The sequence below is a fragment of the Ascaphus truei genome, chromosome 5, assembly GCF_040206685.1.
Source record: "Ascaphus truei isolate aAscTru1 chromosome 5, aAscTru1.hap1, whole genome shotgun sequence".
In the NCBI taxonomy this organism is placed as follows: domain Eukaryota; kingdom Metazoa; phylum Chordata; class Amphibia; order Anura; family Ascaphidae; genus Ascaphus; species Ascaphus truei.
In genome coordinates, this window is record NC_134487.1 from 239,269,645 (window position 1) to 239,286,401 (window position 16,757).

A 16,757-nucleotide genomic window follows, 5' to 3' on the forward strand; every position below is an offset into this window, starting at 1 on the left:
GTGGCCTTACATGAAGAATAAGGTGGAAGAATATGTACAACCCGGTGTAATATGTGCTCAGATACAGACATCCCAACAAAAGCCTTTCTGAATCCTTTGCCATTTTCCAGTGCCAGCTAAGTCCTCGCAAAGGATGTCTATGGATCTCATCACAAGTCTTTCATTGTCCCAAAGTAATTCAGTGATCTGGATTATTATAAGCATGTTTTCTACGATAGGTTACTCAACTTTCCCTCTGCCCCAATTTTGGCTTTTCTGTTTATGAATCACATGTACCATCTTCATCGACTACCAGTTAGTATTGTCACTGATCGAGGACCTCAGTTTATGGCCCGTTTCGGAAAAGCACTTACTTCCAGCATTGGAGTTCAACTCCGTATGTCCTCAGCATTTCATCCACTGACTGATGGGCAAAACGATTGAGTGAATCAGATCATTAAACAATACCTCCCCCCCACCCCATCTCTGCAGCTGTGGAGAGAAAAAATGTTTGGTATATTCATATTAGACTGGGTGGAAGCCATGACGGAAAAAGAAAAAAAAGCGGAACGATTCTTCCAAATCTGGGAAAGTTTCATTGCTACACAGTCAGATGACACAAGACAAAAATCCAAGAAAACTTTAAACACACAACATGGTATGCAACACGCACACTAACCAGGAACCAGAATCCCCCCAATAAGATTCTGAACACCACACCATTTAAAAAGAAAAAGAAGAAAAAAAACAGAGACCTGGGGGGTAGAAAGGTACCTAACAGGACTATGGACGATACCATAAGACGAGTGAAATAAATACTTCAAGATATCAGACAGAGGTGTATGGGTTGAACAGGAGTGGCAAAGAGAGTATAAACATACTGTAGGATTGAAGAGTCCTTATATGAATGACTTATATAGTCTGACAGAAGTCCAAAACAGACGAAGCAAAGAGGGAAGAAGAGGGAAGAAGTTGAAGGTAAAATGAAATAACGGATTGACATGGTACAGCTAAATGTTTACAAGTTGAGTTGAAGGGTCAAGTGTTACTAAATTAAAAATAAAAAGGAAATAATGCAAAACGAATATTGTATGGAACATAGAGATACCTGTATAAGAATCTGCTACATTATGCATGTTAAAAATATAGTGAATGTACAAGTCTGCAGAATTTCCAATAAAAAAGATTTTACAAAAAAAAAAAAACAATACCTCCCCAGTTATATTAGCCGAACACAGGATAAGTGGAAGAATCTCCTTCCGTTGGCGGAGTTTACGTATAATAACCATGTCCATACCTGCACCAGTGTCTCTCCTTTTTTTGCGTTACTGGTAGGCATCCCAAGAAGCTCCTAGTATCGTTACCAGTGCTGAATACTACCAAGGGGATGCCTGCTGCACGGGACATGGCACACCAACTGATCCAAGTAAAACAATAAGTTGTCTGGCAATTGTTAAACTCCAAGTGGATCTATAAAATATACACAGAAAAGAAGCGCAGACTTTCACCTCAGTACGATCGGCTTTTGCTGTCCACAGCTGCAGATTGCGGGCTGCCACCCTAAACTGAAACCTAGATTTGTGGGCCCGTTTCACCTAGTTCGAATGATTGGAGGATCCATCCCATCTTCCACATGTCCCTTCTGAAGGACATCTGGAAGATGGGACGGATCTTCCTGTTCACGCATCGAAGAAAGAACCACCCGTAGTTAACGAATCAGAGGGCACATACAGTAACAATCTAGTCTAAACTCACTAGGAAGTAGCGTTGCCACCAACCTGGCTACGAGGAGACCCACTCCAAGAGCACGGCTCTTAGACAGGGTACAATCGCACCCACTCCTGGTAATCCCTGACTCACACAAGGAGTCAATCTATCTATACTGCTATTTACGGATTACTGGGAATAATGGGGCCCAAGTGTAAATGCCAGGGCCACAGAATTCCCAGTAAGCACACTAACCAAATGACACAACATTCAGTATATACCAAGTCACTAAAAACCATGTGAGTAGTCAGGACAATAGCCCTATTAAAAAAGGGCTATAGAAAGGTACAGTACACATGTAACCTTCCTACCCAGCTCAGAAGGATGTCACATCAGATACAACCATAAAGTACATGCTCAGTGTCTCAGTCTTTCTACTAGGGTGCTGGGTTGGTGCTGGCTGGCAGTGGATGAAAGTGTGAAATAGAATTCATGCCAGGATCTTTGATAAAACACAGTGTTTTTATGGAACGCAGTCCCCGAAACACTTAACATAGATATGCACAGATAGCACGACAGACTGTGCAAAATATCAGCTTTTAGGGGGATCATACTCTGTTTCTGTCGTATCCAGAGGAGGTACTTACCTTGTGTTGCCCGTTGCAAAGAATAAAGTGGAAAGATCTCACATGAAGACAGCAATGCTCTATATTGACCGATTCAACATACGTTCAGGTTACAGTGGGGGGGGTGGGGGGAGGGGAACCTGAACGTATGTTAGGCACTAGGAACCTAGTTAGGCACTTACTAATGAACACAGCACGTTACTAAACTTTAAAATAGCAAATAGTGACAGCACATAACTAGCTGCAAACTAGACACGCTTACAACTTATTTACAGGACTTACATGAGGGCTTCAGTCAGAACTCTAAAGAACCTGCTTCTGGAACAAGGGTGTGGCGCTTTATACCCTTACGCTGACATCACAGATCACAAGGTAGCTAGAGGGAGAGGCAGAAGCTGAGTGACCCCACACAGTTAAGTCCTTATCACAATTAACCCCTTATAGCAACCAGTATACCAGGGATAATATTCAGGAATACCTAATGAAAAACAAAATTATTAGTAATAGTCAGCATTGATTTATGAAGGATAGGTCGTGCCAAACTAACCTTATTAGTTTCTTTGAGGAGGTAAGTAGGTATTTAGACAAGGGTAATGTAGTTGATGTGGTGTACTTAGATTTTGCAAAGGCATTTGATACGGTTCCACACAAGAAGTTAGTGTACAAAATAAAGTACATTGGATTCAGTACAAATATTTGCACCTGGATTGAAAACTGGTTGAAGGATAGACAAAAGAGAGTTGTAATACATTTTACTTTTTCAAGTTGGGCTAAAGTTGTGAGTGGAGTACCTCAATGATCAGGACAGGGACCCCTGATTTTTAGCTTGTTTATTAATGACCTTGAAGTTGGCATAGAGGGCAAAGTTTGCTGATGACACAAAATTATGTAAGGTAGTAGAATCAGAGCAGGATGTAATTTCTCTCCAGAAGGACTTGGAGAGACTGGAAACTTGGGCAGGTAAATGGCAGATGAGGTTTAATACAGATACATGTAAGGTTATGCATTTGGGATGCAAGAATAAACAGGCAATTTACAAATTAAATGGGCACAAATTGGGAGAATCCTTGATGAAGAAGAATTTAGGAGTGCTTGTAGACAGCAAGCTTAGCAATAGTGCCCAAAGTCATGCAGTAGCTGCAAAGTCAAACAGGATCTTATCTTGCATTAACGGGCAATGGATAGTTGGGAAGTAAACATAATACCTTGAATATGGAGTGCAATTTTGGACACCACTCCTTAGAAAATACATTATGGAAATCGAGAAAGTGCAGAGAAGAACAACAAAATTAATAAAGGGGATGGATAATCTGATTTATGAGGAGAGGCTAGCTAAATTAGATTTGTTTACTTTAGAAAAGAGGCGTCTAAGAGGGGATATGATAACTATATACAAATATATTCAAGGACAATACAAGGAGCTTTCAAAAGAATTATTCATCCCAAGGGTAGTGCAAACGACACAGGGTCATCCCTTAAGGTTGGAGGAAAGGATATTTCACCAGCAACAAAGGAAAGGGTTATTTAGAGTAAGGGCAGTTAAAATGTGGAATTCATACCAAATAAGTAAACATGGGAAGGATGTTGACCCAGGGAGTAATCTGAATGCCAAGTCAATCAGGAAGGAATTTATTTTCCACCCTATGAGATATCATTAAATGATATTTCACTGGGTTTTTTTGTTTGCCTTCCTCTGGATCAATATACTGTAAGTACGGATGTAGGATTAAGTATGTGTTGTCTAAATTAAGCATAGGTTGAACTTGCTTTTTTCAACGTCATCTACTATGTAACTATGTAAGTAGTAAGCAAAGAGGAGGCTACACAGAAAATACAACATACAATAAGTAATACCAAATAAAAGGGGGAGGGGTAGTGGAAATGTTCTTATGACTTACAAAGTTCAGTTAGAGTCCGTGGGTGTGGATAGGTTCCAAAGGCTGGTGCAGAGACAGGGGGAATTGCTGCAGAGGTGAACGTCTTCTAAGGCTACGGCCTCAGTGAGCATGCATGAGCAACTGATCGGCTGGCGGCACTCGTGGCCTTCCCCCGAGCAATCTGAGGACTTCAGATCACTCGCGATGGGGAGGCGTGGCGGGGGTGTGGCCATGACGTCACGCAGCTGGTTCACTCTCATTGGCTGGACCACAGCCGTGACGTGAGCATCGCTCGGCCGCCGCGCCAAAAGTAAAACATTTTGACTTTCCAAATTGTGGTTGCGCCATTGCGCTTTGTGCATGTGCGATGGCGCATTGACGGGGGCCAGCCACATAGAGGGCCGTCTCGTGGTTTGCACCGTGCACACGAGGTCGCGTTCTCTGGGGACCAGAAAAATTGCTTCCTCAAGTAAATCTACAGGCCAAACTGCCAGGCACGGCTTTTAAAACATTTTCTTCCCCATTATTCCCTATGGTTTTTTTTGGACCAATCAGGGGCGTTTGGGGAGGTTTGTAATATTCAGCCAATCATAGGGCTGGCTCTAACAAATATTTGAAAATAGGAGGGAATCCTGACCAGAAAGGGTTAATGATTCATCCAGCTAACAGTGCCAGTTTGTCTGGGATTTAGGAAGCTTCAAAGGTCTCATCTCAGCAAGGGTCAGGTAGCAAATGGAAGCAGCCTGGCCCAGGGCAGATGAACCATAGAGGTCTCTGGTGGATGTGAGTAGGGGGAGGGGGGTACAGTATATCAAAAAACTGTCCCTATTGCGACATAAATATTTCCTTATATTTTGCTCAAAAATTAAGGTAGGTGACGTGGTAAAGAGACAGCAGACTGGGCTTAACCTTTCGTTCAAGGGAGACCTGCTGCACCGTCTGTCACAGGAGTACAGGTTGCCACAGTCACACCAGATGTCTAGATCAAGATAGGTATTTAAGTCTTTTTCCCAAGCAGTCATATATTTATCTGCTACAGGATTGGCAATAACAGGGCACAGAGAGTGATAAAGAATTTCGGTTATTTCTTCAGTGATGGATTGATGGAGACACCACTTCTTGAATGGAGTGAGACTATAAGAAGGTTCTGATTGGGTAGATTGGATAAAATGACGACTTTGAAGGAATCCTTTCCAACGAAAGAATATCGTTCACTCTGAAAAGCCCCTTCTGGGCCCAAAGGTTCATCTGTTTGGTTACCTGTAAGGAAAGGGAGGAATCGGGAAGGGTTGGCAAACAACAGGCTGGATAAGAGAGAAAGAATTGTCTCATTTAAGTCTGAGCTCAAGGGAATCCCACAAGTTACAGGAGAAAGTAATTATTGGGTTGTTATAAATGAAATTTGGTCTAGACCTTTTGCTGAGCCAGAGAACATCTTTAAGTTCTCTTGAAGAGCAGATAAGGTTCTTCAATTCAACCCACTGCTTATCAGTCAGGTTTGAGTTCCAACTGATTAGTTGTCCTAATTAGGCTGCTCTGTAATATTTTTGTATGTTCGGGAGACCAAGGCACCCTTCCAATTCAGAGAAATAAAGAATTGTTCTGTGGATTCTGGAATGTCTGTTTTGACAAACTTTCGAGAGTTCTCTCTTCCTCAATACAAGCAATGCTGATAAACCAAGATTCCAGAGATGTAAAAAAAACAAGACAGAAGATGTGGCGAATGAATGGCTCTTAAAACATTTGAACTTAAAATGATACTGCCCTTTGACACAGTAACAAGAGAACTTAATGCTGATATGGGGTTTCTTACACACTATCATCATTGTTTGTAATATTTCTCCCTATCCCTTGGTTAATTTTAATTTCAAACCCTTTGCCCCGCTGTTGCATCCCCACCCCCTTCACACGGCTGATGGATAAATGGTCCTACATGCTCTCCATATCCCTATCATCCATTTAAAGCTGCAGTCCAAGCAATATCCTAAGTGTTTAAAAAAAAAAAAAAAAATGAGTTCTGTACTATGAGAAAATACTTGTAGCATTTTTTTAAACCGCTGAATGGCATTTTTAATGTATTAGAATGTAACATTCATTTTTTGTTTCTATAACCACCATTTACAAAGTCAAATCCCCTTCCTCTTCTGAAACAGGCTCTGGCACACCCTTTTTTGAGCCCTGCCCTCACTCTAGCAGTGCTCCAATTGTATGTTCTGACTGCCTGGTCACATGATCTTCCACACAGAACTTTGTCATATTAATATGCATATGTATTCCACTGACTTCAGAATACTCCTCTGCAGCCATTTAGTGAACCCCCGAACTGAATCTTTGCCGATTGATCACAGGAGAACGGATCGATCGGCAACTTAGCTAATTACTTATCATTGTGTGGATTGTATTGATGCACATATTAAATGGAAAAAAATCAAATTGAAAAAAAAAACGGAAGCTTGGACTGCTGCAATAATGCCCAGTCTGTTTATTTACTATTCCCTTTGCCATTAATTCTCCACATCTTCTGTCTTAGATTGTTATCTTGGTTTTTTTTTTTACATCTGTGTTAAACTCAATTTAAATAAGTTATGCTGCGGTGGAAGCACTGTAGGCTAAGAGATAATGATGAAAATCATGGTTGCAGACCCGTCTAAGACATGTTAATGTGCTCACAAGCAGGGCCGGCTTGTAATTTTGCCGGGCTCTGTGCAGGGGCTTTCATGGGGCCTCTTACCAGGTCCGCTGGGCCTTTCTCCTCCTCAGACGTCACAGCATCCTGACATCACCGCGTCACATGATGTCCTAACGCCATGCAGGGAGGGGAGATGCCGCTGGACCAGGTAAAAGATACTTACAAAGGCTCCGCGCTCTCCTCCGACAATCAGTTTAACTGTTGTGGGGAAGAGAGCAGGGCCTCTGTAATCGCAGGGCTCGTTGTGATGGCACCGATGGAACCGCCATCAAGCCAGCACTGCTCACAAGTGATATTTTCAGTTGCTGTTAAACTCCTCTAAGCTTTGTTAATCAGTATTGCTGACCTGAGGAAGAGAGAACTTTAAAAAAATGTGTCTTATAATATCAATTCTTAGTCCAAAGAAAAAAGGTATAACCTAATGTTGAAGTATCATTTACTCTGCACTATCGCAACTGGACTAACACGGCTATTTCTACTTAATTCAAAGTGTATAGTGTGGAATAGTATTTAGTTTGGATTCCTAAATATTGAATGTGATCTGGGCTCCATTTAAAGACAAAGTTGACGTGGAAAACTTGTATCATGTCTTTGGGCAGATTAAGGCTGCGCTTATAGTGCCGGCGACAATGTAGCGACGTCGCGGCAAAAGAAATGCATTGCCGCCGTTGCGTGCGCTTATAGTAAGCGCGACGCAACGGAGCGACAGAATGGTCGCGATCTCTGGAAGTCATCTCTATTTGATTTTCCAGCGACCATCGCCTGACCATCGTGTCGCCGTCGCTATAAGCGTAGCCTAATACTGAGGACTATAGATGTGGTGTTATTAGTTGGAGGGGGGGTAATAACTCAAATGTTATCAACATTTTTCAAAGTTATGGGCAACGGGAGTGGGTACCGAGCAAAATGGGAGTAAGTGCAGGTGGGGAAAGTAGATAATTCCAAAACATTTTACAACATATCATCAAAACAGTAGTACAAAGAGAGGGGTAGGGGAGTTGTATGAGTCAGTATTTACAGTTGCAGTTACTGTACTTTTCAAAGGGGAGAAAGAGAATAAAAGGAAGAGGGGAAAGAAGAGACAAAAAAAGAGAATTCCTTTCTAGTAAGTGCAGTAACCACGTCTTCCTCAAAGCCTGACTCCAGACGTCATCCGCCATGTGGTGTAGAGGTTCCCTGGCCTGTGGTCACCTCTTAAAAAAAAGTGAAACTTGTTTGTTTGGGTGGCATTGGTACAAGTTATAGGCAAGATTTTGCTAAAAATTGGATCTGAATTGTCCAGTTGGTGTTGATTTTAATCGAGTTTAGGGCCCCTCATGGGTGCAGCTTAATGGGTTCATCTTGTTAGTCCACTGCATGCGGCCCAAAAACAATTGTTTTTAACCTTTGCTATAAATGTAAATGTTTTTGCAAAATATATGTGCACTTGGATGTTGAGTGTTCAAGGCCTACATTTTGCTGCAGATCTACCCGGGTCCGCCAGCAATACGTGCGGGTGGACCCGGCATAGGTGCAGGGAGCACACCGGTAATGCTGCAGGCTGTCAGGGGCAGAGTTGTGTGGCGATCGGGTCGCCGGAGCTTTGCGGTGCACCCAGCAAGCAGGTGCTGCCATCTTGTTTGCTTCTCGCATGCGCTGTAGCAGTCTTACGCATGTGCAGTAAGGCCACGAAAGGCCATCTTAGAGCAGGCTCCACAGGAGACCTAGGGACTACAAGTCCCAGCAGCCTCAAGGGCTGCAATACCACGTGGGCAGGAGAGCCAATAGGGCTCAAGGAGCCATGCATGCAGGATAGAATGTTGCTGGCAGTTGCTGACAATTGCTGACAGTTGGAGCAGGGACATCAAGGGAGAAGGTAGTGTCTGGGTGCCAGTGGCTCTCGGATTAGGCCAGATTCCCCTCCTAGGCCCAAAATAGGCCCTAAGTCCCTTCCAGATTGTTGTAACTGTAGGGAAGACCCTCAGATAAGGACGCTTCCCCGTAGTCACTACGCTAGTGCTGATAGGGGTATGGAGTATCACCATCGGACGGACGCCACGCGGTGTGTGTGGCCTGCGGTCATGGACCAGAACACAGACATAATATAGACATTAAGGGACACCCTCCAACCGGAGCTCCCTCAAGAGGCGGACGTAGCAGGCGGAGAGAAAGGATCCGGTAGACCGTGTCGTGGGATCACTGAGCGGTTCTGCGGTTCCATCATCTCCCTATACCCTGGTCTGGACAGAGACCAGGAAGGTACCCAAGTGCACCAACAGCCACACACACAGGTGGTAGCGCTACTCGTCACATACTTTGGGTGAGCTTGGCTCTGTGGACACCGGGTGGTTAGGTGCCCAGGGCACCTCCGTACTTTGGGGGATCTCACCGGGGCGCGTATATGGTGTGGGTACTGTATGTGGGACTGTATTGTTATTTTGTTATAGATATACAGTATGTGTTAGTAAAGATAAGTAGTCATACCAGTGTGTGTATCTTTATTCATTATTGCATTTGTCCTGAAGAGGGGTTATCCTGCAGTGATAGGATCCCTCTCAGGTGGAGGCGCTGTATACTGATAGAACGCGATCGCCCCAAGCTCCCAGTGGCGGAGGATTAGGCCTCCTGTAATCCAAACAGGTATTCAGCACGCATAGTTCCCCAAGTCACAGGGATAGGGGGCTACATTTGGAGGCGCTGCTGAGATTCAGACCTGGGGTCTGAACAAACCCCCCCCCCCAAAAAAAAATCAGGCTTGAGTAGTTCCCTAGTCACGGGGAAAGGGGGCTACATGTGAGTGAGGATTTCTACACTATTGTGTTTTTAATCTATATCTGCACCCTTATCCTGGAGATCACGTTGATTTGAACTTCTGGAACAGTTACATTGGGAAAAGCTGCGACTAGAAGATAACATGTTGAGATTGTGTTTAATATCACATTTTTATCACATTTATTCAAAGTTAGAGACTGGTATTAGTATTCAGTGTGTATATAGATGCACTTTTACATCTCTTTAGTAACACTTGTCTACACTGGTTTGCGCCCTTTTTTCTCACACATTTTAAGGGATGACCCCCAATTACCCGATGATCTTTTTGTTCACAGACGCACCAGATTCAACCTCACCCATCCAGCGTACATCTGCGTTGCTCCAAAGGCGCACAGCCTGATGAGAGCCCCCCAAGAACTGCTCCCCTCTGCACAGGACCAGCGTGCTAAGGGTTAACATGTGCTTGTTCTTTGTTGAATCGGCAACCCCACCCACTGGAATGTTAATGAGCCAGGGGGACAAAGAAAAGATCTTTTTGTTCACAGACGCACCAGATTCAACCTCACCCACCCAGCGTACATCTGCGTTGCTCCAAAGGCGCACAGCCTGATGAGGGCCCCCCAAGAACTGCTCCCCTCTGCACAGGACCAGCGTGCTAAGGGTTAACATGTGCTTGTTCTTTGTTGAATCGGCAACCCCACCCACTGGAATGTTAATGAGCCAAGGGGACAAAGAAAAGATCTTTTTGTTCACAGACGCACCAGATTCAACCTCACCCACCCAGCGTACATCTGCGTTGCTCCAAAGGCGCACAACCTGATGAGGGCCCCCCAAGAACTGCTACCCTCTGCACAGGACCAGCGTGCTAAGGGTTAACATGTGCATGTTCTTTGTTGAATCGGCAACCCCACCCACTGGAATGTTAATGAGCCAAGGGGACAAAGAAAAGATCTTTTTGTTCACAGACGCACCAGATTCAACCTCACCCACCCAGCGTACATCTGCATTGCTCCAAAGGCGCACAGCCTGATGAGGGCCCCCCAAGAACTGCTACCCTCTGCACAGGACCAGCGTGCTAAGGGTTAACATGTGCATGTTCTTTGTTGAATCGGCAACCCCACCCACTGGAATGTTAATGAGCCAAGGGGACAAAGAAAAGATCTTTTTGTTCACAGACGCACCAGATTCAACCTCACCCACCCAGCGTACATCTGCGTTGCTCCAAAGGCGCACAGCCTGATGAGGGCCCCCAAGAACTGCTCCCCTCTGCACAGGACCAGTGTGCTAAGGGTTAACATGTGCTTGTTCTTTGTTGAATCGGCAACCCCACCCACTGGAATATTAATGAGCCAAGGGGACAAAGAAAAGATCATTTTGTTCACAGACGCACCAGATTCAACCTCACCCACCCAGCGTACATCTGCATTGCTCCAAAGGCGCACAGCCTGATGAGGGCCCCCCAAGAACTGCTCCCCTCTGCACAGGACCAGCGTGCTAAGGGTTAACATGTGCTTGTTCTTTGTTGAATCGGCAACCCCACCCACTGGAATGTTAATGAGCCAAGGGGACAAAGAAAAGATCTTTTTGTTCACAGACGCACCAGATTCAACCTCACCCACCCAGCGTACATCTGCGTTGCTCCAAAGGCGCACAGCCTTTGGCGCAGCCAAAGGGCAGCCAAAGGGCGTGAGCCATTTGCTGCCGTTCGCTGATGTTAGTTGATGTTAAAGTGATGTTGAAGCTGCTCTATTTCTATCTGAAACACATAAGCCCTTTATCCCCTGTACCCAATTTTCCAACTTTATCTGTCCATGAAATGTCTATGAATTACCTGTATAACCCTGTTCTTTTATCGTAACCATGTATTTTTTATAACTCTGTGCCCAGGACATACTTGAAAACGAGAGGTATCTCTCAATGTATTACTTCCTGGTAAAACATTTTTATAAATAAATAAATAAAAAATTAAAAATACATCCTGTTTTCATTGAAACCCCTTCTGTTCGGATCTCACGTTTACCTTATAAAGGGGACAGAGAACCGAAATGGGGTGTTTAGGATATGTTTTAAATTGTCCTGTATGTATAAAACACGCATCTGATGTATACAGGCCGGGCGGGTTTGCTTCATCATAGGAAATAATTACAGGTTAATAAGGGAAGGGCACACACTGGAGTTTCCAGTGACATAACCATCCCAAAAAGATTTATCGATTCAGTAGTAGGGGGAATTACAACACGCAGAATTTCCACTCACCCATGGATTAAACCCATTCTGTTCTAGAGATTCATTCTGTTCTGTGCACAGAGTTAGGGACTCTGCCCCTGAGGGAGTAAACTGTTTTTGTTAGCTGTGCTTGTCCTCTTCCTTTGTCACTGTCCTCTTCTTTTTTCCTGTCACTGAACCCGTCCCCTCTTTTCCTCCCTATTGTCGCTGCCCCATCCTCTCTTTGCCTCCTTATTGTTACAGCCCCCTGACAATCTCTCCTGCAGGGTGTGACGGGAAACTGTCTGCCCTTTGAGTCGCAACATGCAATGGCTTGTGGTATATGCAAATGTTAGAGATGCTCCCGGGGCAGAGTAAATTGACATCCCTCTGTATACTGAGCGTTTAGAGTTTCCACCGAGGTCCTCCGTTTCGGCATCCTTATGAGCCCCCCTCTTCTATCTATTACAGTCCCCCCTCTCTCATTATCCCCCTTCTCACACACCTCCTCACTCTCACTACCCCCTCTTACACACCTCCTCACTCTCACTGCCCCCTCTTACACACCTCACTCTCACTGCCCCCTCTTACACACCTCCTCACTTTCACTACCCCCTCTTACACACCTCCTCACTCTCACTGCCCCCTCTTACACACCTCCTCACTCTCACTTCCCCCTCTTACCTCCTCACTCTTACTGCCCCCTCTTACACACCTCCTCACTCTCACTACCCCCTTACACACCTCCTCACTCTCACTGCCCTCTTACACACCTCACTTTCACTGCCCCTTCTTACACACCTCCTCACTCTCACTGCCCCCTCTTACACACATCACTCTCACTGTCCCCTCTTACACACCTCCTCACTCTCACTGCCCCCTCTTACACACCTCCACACTCTCACTGCCCCTCTTACACAACTCCTCACTATCACTGCCCCCTCTTACACACCTCCTCACTCTCACTGCCCACTCTTACACACCTCCTCACTCCCACTTCCCCCTATTACACACCTCCTCACTCTCACTGCCCCCTCTTACACACCTCACTCTCACTGCCCCCTCTTACACACCTCCTTACTCTCACTTCCTTCTTACACACCTCCTCAGTCTCACAGCCCCCTCTTACACACCTTCTCACTCTCACTGCCCCATCTTATACACCTCACTCTCACTGCCCCCTTACACACCTCCTCACTCTCACTGCCCCCTTACACACCTCCTCACTCTCACTGCCCCCTCTTATACACCTCCTCACTCTCACTTCCCCCTCTACACACCTCACTCTCACTGCCCACTCTTACACACCTCCTCACTCCCACTTCCCCCTATTACACACCTCCTCACTCTCACTGCCCCCTCTTACACACCTCCTTACTCTCACTGCCCCCTCTTACACACCTCCTCAGTCTCACAGCCCCCTCTTACACATCGCCTCACTCTCACTGCCCCATCTTACACACCTCACTCTCACTGCCCCATTACACACCTCCTCACTCTCACTTCCCCCTCTTACACACCTCCTCGCTCTCACTACCCCCTCTTACACACCTCCTTGCTCACACTACCCCCTCTTACAAACCTCCTCACTCTCACTGCCCCTTACACAACTCCTCACTATCACTGCCCCCTCTTACACACCTCATCACTCTCACTGCCCACTCTTACACACCTCCTCACTCCCACTTCCCCCTATTACACACCTCCTCACTCTCACTGCCCCCTCTTACACACCTCACTCTCACTGCCCCCTCTTACACACCTCCTCAGTCTCACAGCCCCCTTACACACCGCCTCACTCTCACTGCCCCATCTTACACACCTCACTCACTGCCCCCTTACACACCTCCTCACTCTCACTGCCCCCTCTTATACACCTCCTCACTCTCACTTCCCCCTCTTACACACCTCACTCTCACTGCCCCCTCTTACACACCTCCTCAGTCTCACAGCCCCCTCTTACACACCGCCTCACTCTCACTGCCCCATCTTACACACCTCACTCTCACTGCCCCCTTACACACCTCCTCACTCTCACTGCCCCTTCTTACACACCTCCTCACTCTCACTACCCCCTCTTACACACCTCCTTGCTCAACTACCCCCTCTTACAAACCGTCTCACTCTCACTGCCCCCTCTTACACACCTCCTCACTCTCACTGCCCCTCTTACTCACCTCCTTTCTCACTACCCCCTCTTACACACCTCCTCACTGCCCCCTCATACACACCTCACTCTTACTGCCCCCTCACTCTCACTACCCCTCTTACACACCTCCTCACTCTCACACACGTCCTCACTCACTACCCCCTCTTACACACCTCCTCACTCTCACTACCCCCTCTTACACACCTCCTCACTCTCACTGCCCCCTCTTACACACCTCACTCTCACTGCCCCCTCTTACACACCTCCTCACTCTCACTACCCCCTCTTACACACCTACTCACTCTCACTTCCCCCTCTTACCTCCTCACTCTTACAGCCCCCCTTACACACCTCCTCACTCTCACTGCCCCCCCATACACACCTCACTCTCACTGCCCCCTCTTACACACCTCCTCACTCTCACTGCCCCCTCTTACACACCTCCTCACTCTCACTGCCCCCTCTTACACACCTCCCCACTCTCACTGCCCCCTCTTACACATCTCCTCACTCTCACTGCCCCCTCTTACACACCTCACTCTGACTGTCCCCTCTTACACACCTCCTCACTCTCACTGCCCCCTCTTACACACCTCCACTCTCACTGCCCCTCTTACACAACTCCTCACTATCACTGCCCCCTCTTACATACCTCCTCACTCTCACTGCCCACTCTTACACACCTCCTCACTCCCACTTCCCCCTATTACACACCTCCTCACTCTCACTGCCCCCTCTTACACACCTTCTCACTCTCACTGCCCTCTTACACACCTCTTTGCTCTCACTACCCCCTCTTACAAACCTCCTTGCTCTCACTGCCCCCTCTTACACACCTCCTCACTCACTGCCCCCTCTTACACATCTCCTCACTCTCACTGCTCCCTCTTACACACCTCCACTCTCACTGCCCCTCTTACACAACTCCTCACTATCACTGCCCCCTCTTACACACCTCCTCACTCTCACTGCCAACTCTTACACACCTCCTCACTCCCAATTCCCCCTATTACACACCTCCTCACTCTCACTGCCCCCTCTTACACACCTCCTTACTCTCACTGTCCCCTCTTACACACCTCCTGTCTCACAGCCCCCTCTTACACACCGCCTCACTCTCACTGCCCCATCTTACACACCTCACTCTCACTGCCCCCTCTTACACACCTCTTCACTCCCTACCCCCTCTTACACACCTCCTCACTCTCACTGCCCCCTCTTATACACCTCCTCACTCTCACTTCCCCCTCTTACACACCTTCTCACTCTCACTGCCCCCTCTTACACACCTCTTCGCTCTCACTACCCCCTTACAAACCTCCTCACTCTCGCTGCCCCCTCTTACACACCTCCTCACTCTCACTGCCCCTCTTATTGACCTCCTCACTCTCACTACCCCCTCTTACACACCTCCTCACTGCCCCCTCATACACACCTCACTCTTACTGCCCCCTCACTCTCACTACCCCCTCTTACACACCTCCTCACTCTCACACACGTCCTCACTCACTACCCCCTCTTACACACCTCCTCACACTCACTACCCCCTCTTACACACCTCCTCACTCACTACCCCCCTTACACACATCTCTCACAGCCCCCTTACACACCTCCTCACTCTCACTACCCCCTTACACACCTCCTCACTCTCACTACCCCCTCTTACACACTTCTTCACTCTCACTACCCCCTCTTACACATGTAGTCCTGGTCCTCCCTGGGTTCCCCTTCATTCCATTACCTTCCACTGCGGCTGCGTCTGGCAAAGGAGGATGGGGAGAAAGCGGGGAGATCTGCAGGCAGTTGCGGCAGGCGATCGAGTCGCCGGAGGCTTCCGGTGGCACATTAGCAGGGCGCCGCCATCTTTACTTAGCCACGCATGCGCAGAAGCACTTCTAGTTGCAGCAGCCATTATGGAGCTCGCGCATGCGTAGTACCCTCCAGGAGCGGCGGCCATTACATGCTAAGTCCCACAAGGGAACAACAAGCCCCACAATGCACCGGGGCAGTAAAGTCACACGGCGCAGACCAGCCAATAGGGCTGCAGCAATCTCCTGCTCCCTGAAAGGATACATTTTGCTTGCTGGGATCGCGAGTCAGTCGGAGCTGAGACAAGGAAGGGGTAGGTTATGTCTGCAGGTGTCCGAGGCATCTGCATTAGGCCAGATACCCCCTATTAGGCCCCAGATAGGCTCTGACTCCCTTCAGCTTGTGGTTGCTGCAGGGACAGGCCCATAGATAGGGATAGCCCCTGTAGTATCAGTGTGAGGGACACAGACAGAACACGGCTGTATCCTGTCCTCAGGTGGTCTGGGACCAGACAACTGTTACCACAGAGACTCTTAAAGGTGGTACAATCCAAGCGGGACCCACCCAACATAGAGGCGGAGGCTGCACGGTTACCTACTCTGGATCCGTGGATCCCATCTGACAACATCACCATACCCGGGTGTGGGACCACCTGGCAGGTACCCTTCTCAACAAAGTGCACCAACTCACCTCTTCAATTTAGTGGGGCAGCGCTGTCTCAAACACTTCGGCGGATAGTTTATTGTGGACACCAGGGTGGTTGGGTGCCATGGGGCACCTCCGTACATTGCGGGTAAACCATACGGCGTGTGGACACAGTGTTGGGAAGGCACGGTGAGGGGTTGCGGCCCTGTGAGGCCTAGTGTTGCGGTAGCAGTATTATGGTGTATGATTGTTTCTATGCATACAGTAAATTGCTATTGCTTTATTATCTCAGTGTGTTTTGTTCATATATGGTCCTGCAC

The 16,757-nt window shown here is 47.2% G+C and overlaps 1 protein-coding gene across 2 annotated transcripts in view; it reads right to left on the reverse strand.

Moving 5' to 3' along the window:
* The window catches only part of RNF181 (ring finger protein 181), a 38,632-nt gene extending 26,570 nt beyond the window's left edge, over window positions 1-12,062 (reverse strand). Inside the window, exon 1 of one of the 2 annotated variants that reach the window (XM_075601836.1) lies at window positions 11,886-12,062. In XM_075601836.1, the coding sequence (XP_075457951.1) occupies window positions 11,886-11,889 (4 nt within the window). In that variant the 5' untranslated portion in view covers window positions 11,890-12,062. The remainder of the gene's footprint in view (window positions 1-11,885) is intronic. The other variant, XM_075601833.1, reaches the window with a different exon arrangement.
* Window positions 12,063-16,757: the final 4,695 nt, after the last annotated feature.